Here is a 14,178-nt window from a genome sequence, read left to right as displayed (position 1 = left end):
CTTCCATTTAATAAACCTTTTATCAAACAGATAAAACAGACTTCTTTTTCTTAGGAAAAGTCAGTCAGTGTCTCAACAAACATGCATAAAATATGGATGAATGGTTAATAAAAACACTGGCTTTTGTCTTTCTGTAAGAAATAAACATTTAAGGACTCAGAAGAAAAGTCCTCCACGCTTTAGACTCATAACCTTTATCTTGTCTGGATGTCTGGAGGCGTCATGTTGTATGGTCAGGTATGGCTTGTGCATGAACTCTGATAGGCTGAGAGGCCAAACATCTCTGCATTAGCTGCATATTCATCCCAGAAGGAGAAGGAAGGAGGCCCACTTCCCCCCACTGACAACGCCCCGTAGCACCACCGAGCCCGAGGCAACACCCACATTTCCCCTCACTAAAACACTTTTTTGTACAGTGATGCATGAAGAGCAGAACTTCCAGACAGCACAGCTGCCATTTCCTAAACGGAGCGAAAGCTAAACAATACTGACAACAGTTGACGTGCTGTAAGTGAGATGGTGAGATCAACGATGCTGGAAACAATGTGAAAGGGAAAGGAGGAAGTTCTGGAAGTTCAGAGGAAATTTCAGTTGCTATGTTTTTGTTTATAGAACAAATCCACAGGAAACCTCATACCCCATGTAAGGCTTACATACATAGAAAACACAAGGCTCTGTTTTTTCCTCCATTTTGATGGAGCTGATCTGAGGTGACTCTGGGCCTGGAGGTTGGAGACCCCTGCGTTAACCTAACAAACACGGCTTTGGATGCTATACAAAAAAACCAAACACGCCCAGCATGTCTTCAGCTGCTTATTAATGCAAATAAACATGCCAATGTGTGTAGACGTGGTCAACACAACCTGTATATATCTATACCTATTAAAGTGGCCATTGAGTGTATATACACACTATAAATGATAAACTACCCAGCAAAAAAGCAATGATGTGATGTCACAGGGCTTTACTTCCTGTATATGACCCATTGGCAGAAACACATAGTTTACAAACATGTAGATGATTATCAGACAAGGATCCTATGACATAACAATCATCACAAGTTTATAAACATTCGTGGCAGTAAATGTAAAGCAATGACAACAAAAATGATCAAATAAGAGTATTACTATTGTTATTATTGGCATCATCATCCTCAATAATAATAATAACAACTAGAAAGGAAGCTTTCAAGTGCATCACAAAAACAAGATGTTATCAGAAAACTGAATGTACTTGTTGACAGATGTTTAGTTCAGATTCTTTTGTCAGAAATTGTGATTTGGACAGACCCCTGCTGTCATTTCACAGTTACTGGGATCTTTCTATTTTTAGAAGCGTCACCAATTCCCGTAATAAGCTTTAAAAGGTTAAAAGAGTTCATTTACGGTACCCTGTGCAACAACAGTCGATACATAGTCACCCAATCACCACCTAGACTCAGCTCAGCTCATGAAACCATATATGGCTTAAGATTGGCTCTGGCGTTTCTATTGTTCAGTCAGGAAAAAAAAAATGAGTGTCTGAGTAGCACACGAGAGCTGGCTGCGACACAAACACAAAAACACAACACTGTAAATCACCCTGGGTGAGAACGAGCCAGGCAGTGGGTCCAACGTGTAAAATCGCAAAACAGGAGGGCAACTGCAATAAGAGGGAACAGAGAGTTTAAAGAGTCTGAAAGAATCGAGTCTTCTTACTGAAAAGCAATTTCTGTTTTTGAGTTGGTGTACAGGGGTGTAGCTCTGCTGTCATTTACGGGAAATTCCCAGCTAACGTAATATCTGGCAAGAAGCATAAAACATGACTTTGCAGGTGCACCATCTGAAAGTTTTGAGCCAATACTTTGACGTTTGCGACCACCCAGACTCTTATTAAGAACAGGATCCATGCTGACATCTTTGCAGCATAGTTTATATTGCGCTGCAAAGCTTCACAGTTACATCACCATATTACTCAGATTACTCAGATTGCGCCGGGCTATTTGCTTTTCATTGTGTGAAACAGATTACACCACATGTTTCACTTGTATTCTTAGATATGACCTGCTGGCTCAGATTCAGAACAGCTACAATAACAACAGCAGGGCTTGTTGTGGGTAGTTGATACGCCTTAATTGTAGCAGTGTTTCCTAGAGCCCGAGACACTAAGAGAATTTCCCCTCCACCTTTCAATCAGCCACACCTCAAAGGTGCACTGCTACAACCCCCATGCCCAATCAGTCTGCACAGTATGAGCACAGCTCCCCAAACAGCCTTAAAAGATTAACAGTTTCACTTCTTGCAGATCACCAAATAATCATACGTCACATTACTTCAGAGGTGTCCTAGAGGAGCCTTAACAGTGGAATTCAGTGGGGAAATTAATGAGGAGAAACTGTTGGTCTAAATACATAAAGGAGTCTGCAAACAAGTACATTTTCCAGTCTAGTTATCACAATAACATATCTCACTGGGATTTCCCCACATGGAATAAGTGCACAAGAAAGTGCACTTATTATAAAATCATAAACCTCAGACTGGACTTCTCAGAACTCATGTATATTCTGATAAATCACATGACCCTTGTTGTGATACCAACCATAGATACAGTTTCCAGGAAGAGCATAAACACAGAATAGTCATGTCTAGTTTCAGAAACCATTTTCATGTTGTGGTGAATATTAATATGTCAACATGGCAAAAGTTTTAAACCAGACACTGCTCAGGTGCTCTTGAGCGACAGTTCTCCAGGATATCTGAAGCTTATCTTTGGCTGTGGGCTGCTTTTTCACCCATTTTCAGTCCATTAAGGAATGTTTTTCTGCTTATTAAGCATCTTGACACTGACCTAGCGATGAGTCTATACATAACAAACATTTGAGCAAAGAACCCATTTTAAACTTGGACTGGTGTAAAATTACATTTTTGCACCAACAGGTTGATTCCCAAAGAGATGTTAGCTGGAAAATGTGAAGGAAGTGGACACGTGGGGTACAAAAGAAGTGGAAAAATAAAAACACTGTGAAAGTCATGATGATTTTTGAGCCTCTGGGGCAGATAAAAAGAAGCACAACCCCTTTGATGTTTCACACAATGTGAATCCAGAATTTGTCCTTTATCCTGTCAGTGCTGATGGCAGACTTCACATGACACTTCCAGAGGTAATAATCTGGTAACTATATTGATTTTAATGTTGTGACTGACTAGTTTAAATAATGCTTGAGCCCCGGGATAATTTCTAAATCTGTAAAGCATGCAGTATGGATTACCTAAGTACAGTTTATTTACCTTTTTTACACCCAGTCAGTAACAAATAAAGTCACAGAACAAGACTCAACCTTTATATTTGAACGTCTGCAGAGGCACAAGAGCAGTGTCGGGTTACAGTGGAGTTAGTGCCTGAGCTCCTCCAGACTGCTATAACACAAAGGACCAGTTCGGCATATAATGACTCATCTCCTGCTGCTTACGCCACCTCAGCTGCCCACCTCCGCCAGCCTTCACTGGATGCAAAGGTGTCACCAGATATGATGTAAAAAAAACAAGTCGATGCCCACTGCATGCAAAAAAACAAAATCAACTCAGGATTTTAATCAGAAGTTTTTAATCCATTTTCAGCATAATAGGGGAACATAAGGCAGAAAAACAGCAAGAAGGATAATCTGGGACAAAAACATTCAATGACTGGCCATGCAGGTACAGAGTACACATTACAGGAGACATCATTTCAATTTATGACATTTATGTTATATATAATAAGAAAACAGTTTAAATAAGTAAGCAAAAATAAAGAAACATCCACATTAGAAAAATATTTGCAGTTATTTATTTATAAGTTATTTATAGTGTTGTATGCTCTGTATATATACTATGTGCTGTAATGCTATAGGACACTGAAAGTGCACGCCCTGGTGCTGCATTACGAGTCTCCGAGCTTCCACAGCTGGTTTACATCATTAACACTAACATGGGGGTCCTGGCTGGAAGTAGGGGGATCATTGTTATTATATTATATTATATTATATTATATTATATTATATTATATTATATTATATTATATTATATTATATTATATTATATTATTAGCATTATTGCAGCAAAGAGTCTGAGAGCTTCCACAGCCCATAGCGCTTTGAGTACTCCAGGAGAGTAGAAAGGTGCTATATAAGAATCAGTCCATTAACAATTTCCCAGAGAACTTTTCACCTGTGCACCAATCCCTCACAGCTAGTGGAGTTACAATCAACACTGGGATCAACGCTGTAACAGGATACAGTTTCTAACACTGAGCTGAGGTTTGTCTGTGTGGGAAGAAATCAGTGACCTTTTATCAGTCACAGCGTTTTTTAGCATTGATGAGGCCACAGAAGAGCCTCAAACTGTGGTTGTCATTTTGCTTTCATACAAATAAAATTGAATTGAATAGTGTGGAAGGAGGAACTCTTACGTTAGAGTTTGGCACATCAAGCCTCTAATATCCTGTAACATGGATTTCATTCTGTAACTGTCTTGTCCCAAAAAGCCGCCCAGCAAAATATAGAAAAGCAAACCCGCAGAGATGATATATTAATGCAAGCATACTGCTACTTAAGTAATGCAGGGGAAAGAACGGAGAAAGCATGGATATAGAATTATCGTGCACCGAGAAGCTGCTTTATCCTCCTCCTGTCTCCACATCAGTTTTTGCTTGCGGAGCCTTCTTAAACATCACACGAGTGTAGATGCCTCCAGTCTGGCCACAGCATTTACTACCAAAGACAGAGCATTAGTTAGACCATGTTGGACGAGCATGTCATTAAATACAGCTGTTACAGTCAGATAGATACCTCCAAAGTCTATATTTGTAGCACAGGAAGCACACGAGGCCGAGCACCAGCAGGGCAATGACAGCTGCTGCAATGACACCAATCTGGGAAGGAGGCACTCCTGAAAAGACAAACAGCCAACAACATCTAACATCATCTCAAAGGTCAAGTAGTTTGTTCAAAGGTACAAAAACAGGCATTTTCTCAGAGCTTAATACCAGTCTTGAGAAATCTGCATGCAGTTGCACTACAGTCATAATAACGCCACAAATAAATGCTGTAACGCTCCACAGCGAGGCCATTTCTTGTAAATATCCATGATGCTAGGATTTCCATGTAAACATCATGTATCAAAATTACCAAACATTCTTCTAACTTAACCCCGCTGTATTGTCTCTAATAGAGATCCAGAGACTTTGGACTATATAAAAAAAAGATATTTTTATCTCACCTTTGTCTCCTATTGTTTCTTCTTTTTCTGGCAAGCAGGTGACTGTAAAATAATATTAGATGTTCACATTAGACTTAAAGGATGGAGGAAAAACATGACAGAATGTGAATAAGAGAAGGAGATATTCAGTGTTTAGTCTGTTAGCACAGTGACACTCACCAGTGCAGCTGGCCGTATAGTCCTTTGGTGTCCCCTATGAAGAAACAAATAAAGACACCGGGATAATGATTAAATGTTTTCTGGGGGTTGGCAGAACAGCGTGTTCAAATTAATACTTTTATTGTTGTATTCTAAGTATTTCAGCATGTTTATATTTCTGCTGTTAACTAAACCTCCCCCATCAAAACTAGAGTTTCTAATTATGCTGACCACTGTTGGCCATTCAAACAGTGATACCTCAGTCACGCAGGTTCCACTGAAGATCATGTTGCCGATGCATTTGGAAGAGACAAGTTCGCCAAATCTGCTCATCGTCACCGGCTCCATTTTATTATCGCGAGTTGCAACCACGGTTTGCTGAAACACAAACCCTCCACATTCTATCACAACAAGCCAGGCTGCACGTAAATGAAGTACAACCCCATGTAACCTGCATTTTCATACATATTGATGGAAGCGCTAATGTGAAGTTAAGCCTTGATAGTAACTGTTACACATCAGAATACGTGAAGCTGCTCTGGTACGGTTTACTTACAGATGCGTTAGACCAGGTGAATGTGCAGCTGGAATCACTTGTACCCCGAGCATAAGACAGATCTGGGATGTTATATGTTGTCTCATGATCACGCTGAGTGACGTTGCACTTGTGTGCACCACCAAGATGAAGTAAAACACCTGACAACAAAAAGTGTTTTAAAGTTAAAATAAAAATATAATTGTGCACGTGAAAATGGATTGTTTTCTTTTTTTCATGAAACTCTGGAGGTTCGACGTTTACAGACAATACCTGAAGTTTAGACACAACTAACTTCAGAACTAACAGAATAACTGCAGATTACAGCGTTGACATTAATCAGATTAACACACTATGCTCTGCGCTCCTTTCCGGGTGTGGGTGAGTGGTTGGGTGTTAAAGATCCCTCGCGTGCCATGACTTTAAACTCCTCACGTGTCTCGGAGACTTTGTGAGATTTTAGCCACGGAAATGAAAACCACAAAGAAACAACTAAAACTTCAGGAAGCGCTCGCATGAATATTTACTGCGGATTACTCGAACGCGCTTTTTGCACGAGCCGAAGTTTACGGGCTAAAAGTTTTGATGTGCCGGTGACACAAACCGGAATAAAACAGCTGAGCAGGTGCGCGGATTACTGATAAACACATAAACACACTTTCCTCTCTGCCCTACAGGTTACAGTGTTTGTTTGTTTCCAGTCAACTCTTTAACAAATAATTTGATGAAGTTACTCACTTATCCCCATGGCTGCCGACACCGCATTCCCAGCGTGCACCATCCCCATCTTGAACGTGTTCTGCTTTGCCAGCTGACTGCAGGTGTATTTCCCGTTTATGCGTGAGGGAGCAGAAGGAGTGGGGGGCGTGTAATTCCAGAATAACCAAACCGGCTTGTACACCCCTCCCACATCTCATATCATAATAATGAAAGAAAAGTGTTTACTGTCATTAACCACGAAACATTGTTTAGCTTTCTCGATTTAATGTACTCGGCAAGCAAAGGATATCCTGCACCTGCCCCACCCCCATAGATGTGACACTTGGTTGCGTCCTAACCGCGCCTTTTCTTTTCTTTTAATATGCAAAGCAAGAAAGTAAAGCCTGAGCAACAGGCTACTGTCTATGGAAAATAACTTTAAGTCAATCCTGGGGACACCACCTGTTGTCTCACATGTCAAAAAAGTTGTTACTACAAAACTGACCCGGGTATAATCGAGTCCGACTGAGGGCGTAATTGACCTGTAATTAAATGGAATTTGAAATTACAATGTAATTATATTTACTTACACATACTTAAAGGTAGGCACACTAAGGGGGGGTAACAAGTCAGATTTTAAAGGAAACAAAGACATAATTATACTGTGTAAGTACAATTTCATGGTAACTTTGGTAAGTATTATATGGTAATATATTATATAATATGGTACCTATTCCCCCATCTTACATTATAAGTCCATATCCAGTGCATGACAGTGTACTATTATTTCGTTGTACATTCTCATATAATGATGATAAAGTATCTTATCTTTCTTAAGTATGTGGTACTTTTTGGTATGCGGCACCTTTTTTTTTTTTCACCTGGCCTTCATGCACTCCTGTTTCCATCTGGAGCCTCTGTCTTCCAGTGCTTAGCTAGCTTCCTTTTAAGAGGTCTTTAGACAGCTGATAGGCCACCTGTGGACACACCCATGCCTCAGCAGGTGATCACTGTCAGCTAATTGTCCCATGCCCAGCCATTCCGCAGTGGATTAAAACAATGTCAAATAACATACTAAAAACATGCAATACAAACAGAATAAAATCACGCAAATAAAAACTACACTTATAAATAAGCATTAAAAATCAGAATAAAACCAATATAAAAGATAAATAGAAATTTCCACTGTGTGACATTTATATATGTGTATGTGTGTATATATGCTATATTTATTCTTATATTTGTACTCCGTCATTCCCCTTTATTTGGTATTCCAACTCTGTAACATGCAACTTCTGTTTGTGCTGTGCTACTGGAAACTGAATTTCCCAGAGGAACCCACCTGAGGGATTAATAAAGTTTTATCTAATCTTCTGGAAGAAGATGGACTCAGTGGGCTCGGATCCCATTAAACGCGTTCTGTCTATGCGAACTTTGCAGGAGGCCCAGTTAAACCATGATGAGCAAATTCTGCCCCATGTTTCCAGAGAACAGGCCTCCACTGTGCAACAAATTTGTGCATTAAAAGATATGTTGGATCCCGCAGAAATGAGAAGTCTCTAATCAGCCATCTTTTCCCTCTTTATCTACAAGTGCTTCTTTGATCTGTGCTGTCCACACACCTCCTCCACCTCCCGAGCATCCGGAGCGCCCGCTTCCTTCGCCCAAAACATTTACGGGTAAATCAGATGTGCCTTGATTTTCCACCAACAAAGTATAACTTATTCGACAGACAATGCTAAGACTGCTTTCATGGTTCTGCTCTCACGGGGGAGAGCTTTAAAGTGGGCGCAGGTGGTTTAAAAACTAACCTGAATCTGTTTTGAGGGGTTTATCCGCAAATTCAAGAATCTTTTTCACAAAGGATCCAACTGTGACGTGGCGGTGTATAAGATGTTTCACCTGAAGCAAGGTAGGAGGAGTGTGGCCAGTTTTTCTATAGACTTTGGGATTTTGTTTGACAAAGCCAGACCGGAGAAGAAGAAAACTTAAGATAGGAGCTGGCTGCCAAGGATCTCCGTAATTCACTTTATGCTCTTGTTTCCATGTGTATCTGGTCGGATAACCATGTGGGTGAATATACACATAAGAAGTGTCTTGATGCATGCTGATGCAAGAAGGAAATCTTCTTGAAGTTGTGTTTTCAGTGGAAGAAACTTGTTCAGAGAAACAAAGTATCCTGGCTGAGTGACGAAAGGTTTCTCCCAGTGAACAACTACAACTCCCTCACCCCTTTGGAGGTCTCTCCTCCATGTGGTGAGGAGCCTAGCCGGGGGAGAGGTGGGTCTGAATACAACGAGGAACAGCCTGTGCACCTCTCACCTTCTGAAGAAGGGACGTTTTGTTGGCACCTGTTCTGTGCGAACAAAAGATCGGGTGTAAGTGTGGGGAGACTGGCAGGCAAGATGAATGATAACTCCTCCCCACCCAGACTCATGGTTTCAGCCAAATTCATCATTAACGCTCTCACTCACTGTTTGAAAATCTTAATAGACTCCTGGGCTGAACAGAGCTTTATTGATCAAGTGCTAGCAAAAGAGCTTAACATCCCACTTGTCACCCTTCCTGAACAGGGACAAGTTTCTGCTTTGAATGGTCCCCATTTCCTGGATATCACACATCACCCTCAGTCTATCTCATTGTCCCTGTCTGGTGAAAATGTGGAAAGATTAGTTAGTTCATGTTTGATACACGAAGCACCCTGGTTGAGCACACACAATCCAAATATAGACTGGGCAAAACTGTATAAGAACCACAGAGCTCTCTGTTCCAGTTTAACCCAGTCATTTCTGGTTGAGGTACCTGATCTGTCCTCAGTCCCTGTTCTGTATCACGAACTTGCAGAAGTGTTTAGAGTTCGCTCTTTCTCTCCCTCCTCATCGCCCTGACGATTGGGGAATAGACCTGCTCCTTGGTGTCCCATCACCTAAGAGTCGCCTTTATGGCCTTTCCAAACATGAAAGGGAGGCAATGGAAAAATATTTTTGATCCTGACGGAGCCTTTGTAAGGGAGAAGGACCGTAGAAGAAGAACCACTGTCACCAGCAGCTAATATATCACAGATTGATTAGCATTTGGAACAATCCGCCCCGACTTCCTGTCTTCATCTATGATCCACCCTGTGTCTGCCCATCTCATCCTGCCCCACAATATGAGGATCCATAACATTGTTCATGTCTCCCAGCTCAAGCCTGTCTGGAATGACTGTTGAATGACTGCATTCAGTGAAACCTGGCTCTAGTGATTGAAGTTCTTTTTGTTACCTGCAACGAAACTCACCTGTGTGTGGTGAGCAATCATAAATACTGAGCGAGCTGAAGTGGAGTGGAAGACGTACCACTGGCACCTGGGACTGGGATGTATCACTAATTGTTTTTGCTATCATTGCAAATAAACTCCCTATTTTGAAGGAGCTTCTCACTTGACTCAAGCCTGACAATAATATGGCAAGTCCCCTAACAAGTACAGCATACTTACAGTGTAAGATGGGGAAATTACTAAGAGACTATGTGGTACTTAAAATTACTTAATTCATTGATACTATGGACTATTTAAATTTACTTACAGAAGTTTGTGGGACTCCTTTCCTGTAAAATACCTGAAGTTAAGCAGTACTTATTCATGTACTACCTAGCTTGACTTAAAATTATATACAGTTACTTGTAGACTACTTGCAGCAGACAAAAAGCTATAATATAAAACCTGGAACAACAAATTTGCATAATGCATGACTTGTGCTTTTAGACAAAGTGATTTTATTCTTTGCAGGTGCATTAGCTGTGAAATTAACATGAAACTGTGACAACAGCAAAAACAAATACAAGAAACGTGATACAGAAAAATGATTTGGTGAGACTGATAACACACACACAAACACACACACACAAACACACACACGTTTGATAAGGCAGGATTCATGATGCATTATTTAGGACTAAAACATTCATAATAACTGGCCATAATCACAAGCAATCCAGTACTACAATACAAGTACATTGTACTTTATTATTGCATCTCAACCCCAGGTAGTGTATTTATAATTATTATAAACATATATATCTTATATAATAGAAATAATAATAAACATATTATAAAAATATTAGCAGCATTTGGATAATAAGTTATTTATAATAATCTTTATACTGTTGTATGCTCTGTATATATACTATGTGCTGTAATGCTATAGGACACTGAAAGTGCACGCCCTGGTGCTGCATTACGAGTCTCCGAGCTTCCACAGCTGGTTTACATCATTAACACTAACATGGGGGTCCTGGCTGTTAATTTATTCATGCTACTGGGTCCTCAAAGTGCACTCACTGGTGCAGCAAAGAGTCTGAGAGCTTCCACAGCCCAGAGAACTTTTCACCTGTGCACCAATCCCTCACAGCTAACCGGCAAGTGGAATTAATGAAACAGCGCTGTAACAGGATACAGTTTCTAACACTGAGCTGAGGTTTGTCTGTGTGGGAAGAAATCAATGACCTTTTATCAGTCACAGCGTTTTTTAGCATTGATGAGGCCACAGAAGAGCCTCAAACTGTGGTTGTCATTTTGCTTTCATACAAATAAAATTGAATTGAATAGTGTGGAAGGAGGAACTCTTACGTTAGAGTTTGGCACATCAAGCCTCTAATATCCTGTAACATGGATTTCATTCTGTAACTGTCTTGTCCCAAAAAGCCGCCCAGCAAAATATAGAAAAGCAAACCCGCAGAGATGATATATTAATGCAAGCATACTGCTACTTAAGTAATGCAGGGGAAAGAACGGAGAAAGCATGGATATAGAATTATCGTGCACCGAGAAGCTGCTTTATCCTCCTCCTGTCTCCACATCAGCTTTTGCTTGCGGAGCCTTCTTAAACATCACACGAGTGTAGATGCCTCCAGTCTGGCCACAGCATTTACTACCAAAGACAGAGCATTAGTTAGACCATGTTGGACGAGCATGTCATTAAATACAGCTGTTACAGTCAGATAGATACCTCCAAAGTCTATATTTGTAGCACAGGAAGCACACGAGGCCGAGCACCAGCAGGGCAATGACAGCTGCTGCAATGACACCAATCTGGGAAGGAGGCACTCCTGAAAAGACAAACAGCCAACAACATCTAACATCATCTCAAAGGTCAAGTAGTTTGTTCAAAGGTACAAAAACAGGCATTTTCTCAGAGCTTAATACCAGTCTTGAGAAATCTGCACGCAGTTGCACTACAGTCATAATAACGCCACAAATAAATGCTGTAATTTATCTGTGAAGTCATAAATAAACAGAGTGGGTTTAGCACTAGTTTATCAAAGTTTGATCTCCTCACTAACTGGTGCTGAAGATCAGTTCTCTGCTAACATGAGCCACAGCGAGGCACCTGAGGCCTGAGCACGCTACCTGTGTATCAAATGCCTACCTGTATCATCAATCAGAGCTTGTGGAGGGCAGACGGCTGTAAAACAACATCAGAAAATCATATTAGACTTATAAATGAACACAGAAACTCTAACACAGGCTGAACAAATAAAGACAAAAATTAAATTTAATTAAATTTAGCACGGTGATACTCACGGGTGCAGCTGGCTGTGTAATCATATGCTCTTTGCTATGAATAACAAAGACACAGTGATTGTGATTAAAGGTTGTTTTCACAGCATAGAAAGCGAGTGGACGTCTTTAAGTTCTTTAAACTTAAAGACGTCCACTCGCTTTCTTTCCGAGCTCCACAGACAACCATGACCTGGATGACTGAGAACCCACACAGACATTTTCACAGTATATTCATCTCATCATTTCCAGATTAAACCCCTCCTATGAACAAACTGTTCACCCCACAATGCTTAACATAACTCAGAAAATCTCCTCCCTCACATGTTTGCATTTTTAAACTTTTTTTTATGACTTAATTAGTTCAACAAGGTATTTTTTAAAGAGTCATACCTTTATCACGCAAGTGGCTGTGAAGCTAACGTTGCCGATGCATTTGGAGGTGATTAGTGTGCCAAAGCTGCTGCTCATCACGGGCTGCAGGAACAGGCCCCGGTGGTGTGCGATCACAAAATCCTAAAGTCATCGAATTTAAATAAATAATTAAGAAAACAATTCAACCACATTATATTAAAATAAGCCAGACTATCACACTGTAAGTAAGTCATAATAGATTCGAATGCCTTCTCACTGCACACATGTTGATATGTCATAGCTGCTTATGTTGGACAGATCAAACTGCTCTGGTTTATCACACTTACGGTTGCATTGGACCACGTAAACATGCAGCGGGAAGCCTCGTTTCGCATATCAGGGGACAGGTCTGAGATGTTGTATGTAGTCTTTTCGCCAGCGTGAGTGACGGTGCACATCATGTCACGTGCACCGCAAAGCTGAACAAACAGCCCTGGGAACAAAATGCAGTTTGAAGTTAAGTTATGTTACAGTTATGCACATGAATATTTTATCAGCACTTAGTGCACGAGACAATGAAGGTAAAGCTCATGCTGAGAGGTCGAGGACTATGTAGGTCAAAGTAGGTCACGGTTTCATTTTTCTGTGTCAGATGTTAAAGTTGAGTCTAACAGTCATGTTTTGGTTCAGTAGGAAGCCATGAATAGATCAGGATGTGTGAACTTACTACAAGCTGCCCGTTAGAAACTCAAACTACTTTCAGTATGCTGTGTCGTCCCATAAATACTGGGTCACGTGGTTAATAATGGCACCACTCACACACACACAAACACCACCGACTCGAGTGACAGCGAGGAAACCTACTCCACACCCCCTGGCCCGCCCCGTCCCGCCTCCCGGGAATTCCCTCAGTAATGCCGAAGTTGTAACACTCGTGACTGGTGACGCCATGTGTGAGTGTGATATGTGAGTTATGCCGCTGATGTAAACCGTGTTTACACGCAAAACAAAATCGATGAAACCAAACTACTCGCCATTTGTGGCGAACACAGAACTATTAATTCTGCAATAAATACAGAATAAATGCAGAATACTACAGAAATTACTACGAATACTAGTACCGCCCCGAACTGCATAAATAACAAAATCTAATAGTGTAGGACTACAAATACTACCGGTGCAGCAGCTTTAATATAAAGCGGTAAAAATCCCAGCGAAGAATAATTATATTGTAACATATTCAAATATCCTTAAAGAAAGCCGATAGTGCTACTTCACAGAGTGACGCAACAGTCAGAACATGTCATTATTCGCTCCAAATCTTTGCCTCTCTGTCATGCAGCTTTCACGCTTTGTTTCCGAGCAACAAAATAATAATAGTAATCATATTAATTATCGTTATTAATTAACAGGTCACTCACATAAGAGCGCGACAGCAGGGAACATCTTTCCTCACGCGTGATCTCCAATTCTTTCATGAACCTGCAGCCAGCTCCTGAAGACTTCTCTCTTGCGCTCGCATTTTTTTCCACATCGTTGCAGGAAGTGAGGCTTTCAAAATAAACGCATATTCCAAGTTAGAAAGAAGAAGCTTAGATTTCACTATTTCCCAGACGTGGGTGAAGCTTAATATTGGTCTTTAAATCAAATTATTTTTTTCAATTTCAGTTTCACTTTATT

At 40.6% G+C, this 14,178-nt stretch overlaps 2 protein-coding genes across 2 annotated transcripts; both read right to left on the bottom strand.

Moving 5' to 3' along the window:
• Nucleotides 1–3,585: 3,585 nt before the first annotated feature.
• On the bottom strand, nucleotides 3,586–7,325 carry LOC146365508 (uncharacterized). The gene is made up of 7 exons (XM_084915161.1): nucleotides 6,646–7,325; nucleotides 5,929–6,068; nucleotides 5,631–5,750; nucleotides 5,394–5,427; nucleotides 5,235–5,276; nucleotides 4,805–4,904; nucleotides 3,586–4,726 (listed from the first exon to the last, which is right to left on the bottom strand). Exons 1-7 carry the CDS (start codon nucleotides 6,692–6,694, stop codon nucleotides 4,633–4,635), a joined length of 579 nt encoding a protein of 192 aa, XP_084771287.1. The 5' UTR covers nucleotides 6,695–7,325; the 3' UTR covers nucleotides 3,586–4,632.
• A 3,013-nt stretch (nucleotides 7,326–10,338) lies between these two features.
• On the bottom strand, nucleotides 10,339–14,021 carry LOC146365507 (uncharacterized). Its single transcript, XM_084913901.1, has 7 exons — nucleotides 13,920–14,021; nucleotides 12,846–12,991; nucleotides 12,538–12,660; nucleotides 12,169–12,202; nucleotides 12,014–12,049; nucleotides 11,594–11,693; nucleotides 10,339–11,515 (listed from the first exon to the last, which is right to left on the bottom strand). Exons 1-7 carry the CDS (start codon nucleotides 13,942–13,944, stop codon nucleotides 11,422–11,424), a joined length of 558 nt encoding a protein of 185 aa, XP_084770027.1. The 5' UTR covers nucleotides 13,945–14,021; the 3' UTR covers nucleotides 10,339–11,421.
• Between the last annotated feature and the right edge of the window lie 157 nt (nucleotides 14,022–14,178).

This window comes from Perissodus microlepis, chromosome 19 (genome assembly GCF_051167445.1).
Source record: "Perissodus microlepis isolate ML-2025 ecotype Zambia chromosome 19, ASM5116744v1, whole genome shotgun sequence".
In the NCBI taxonomy this organism is placed as follows: domain Eukaryota; kingdom Metazoa; phylum Chordata; class Actinopteri; order Cichliformes; family Cichlidae; genus Perissodus; species Perissodus microlepis.
The sequence above is the reverse complement of the archived record's forward strand: the minus strand, read 5'-3'. Positions and strand labels throughout refer to the sequence as shown.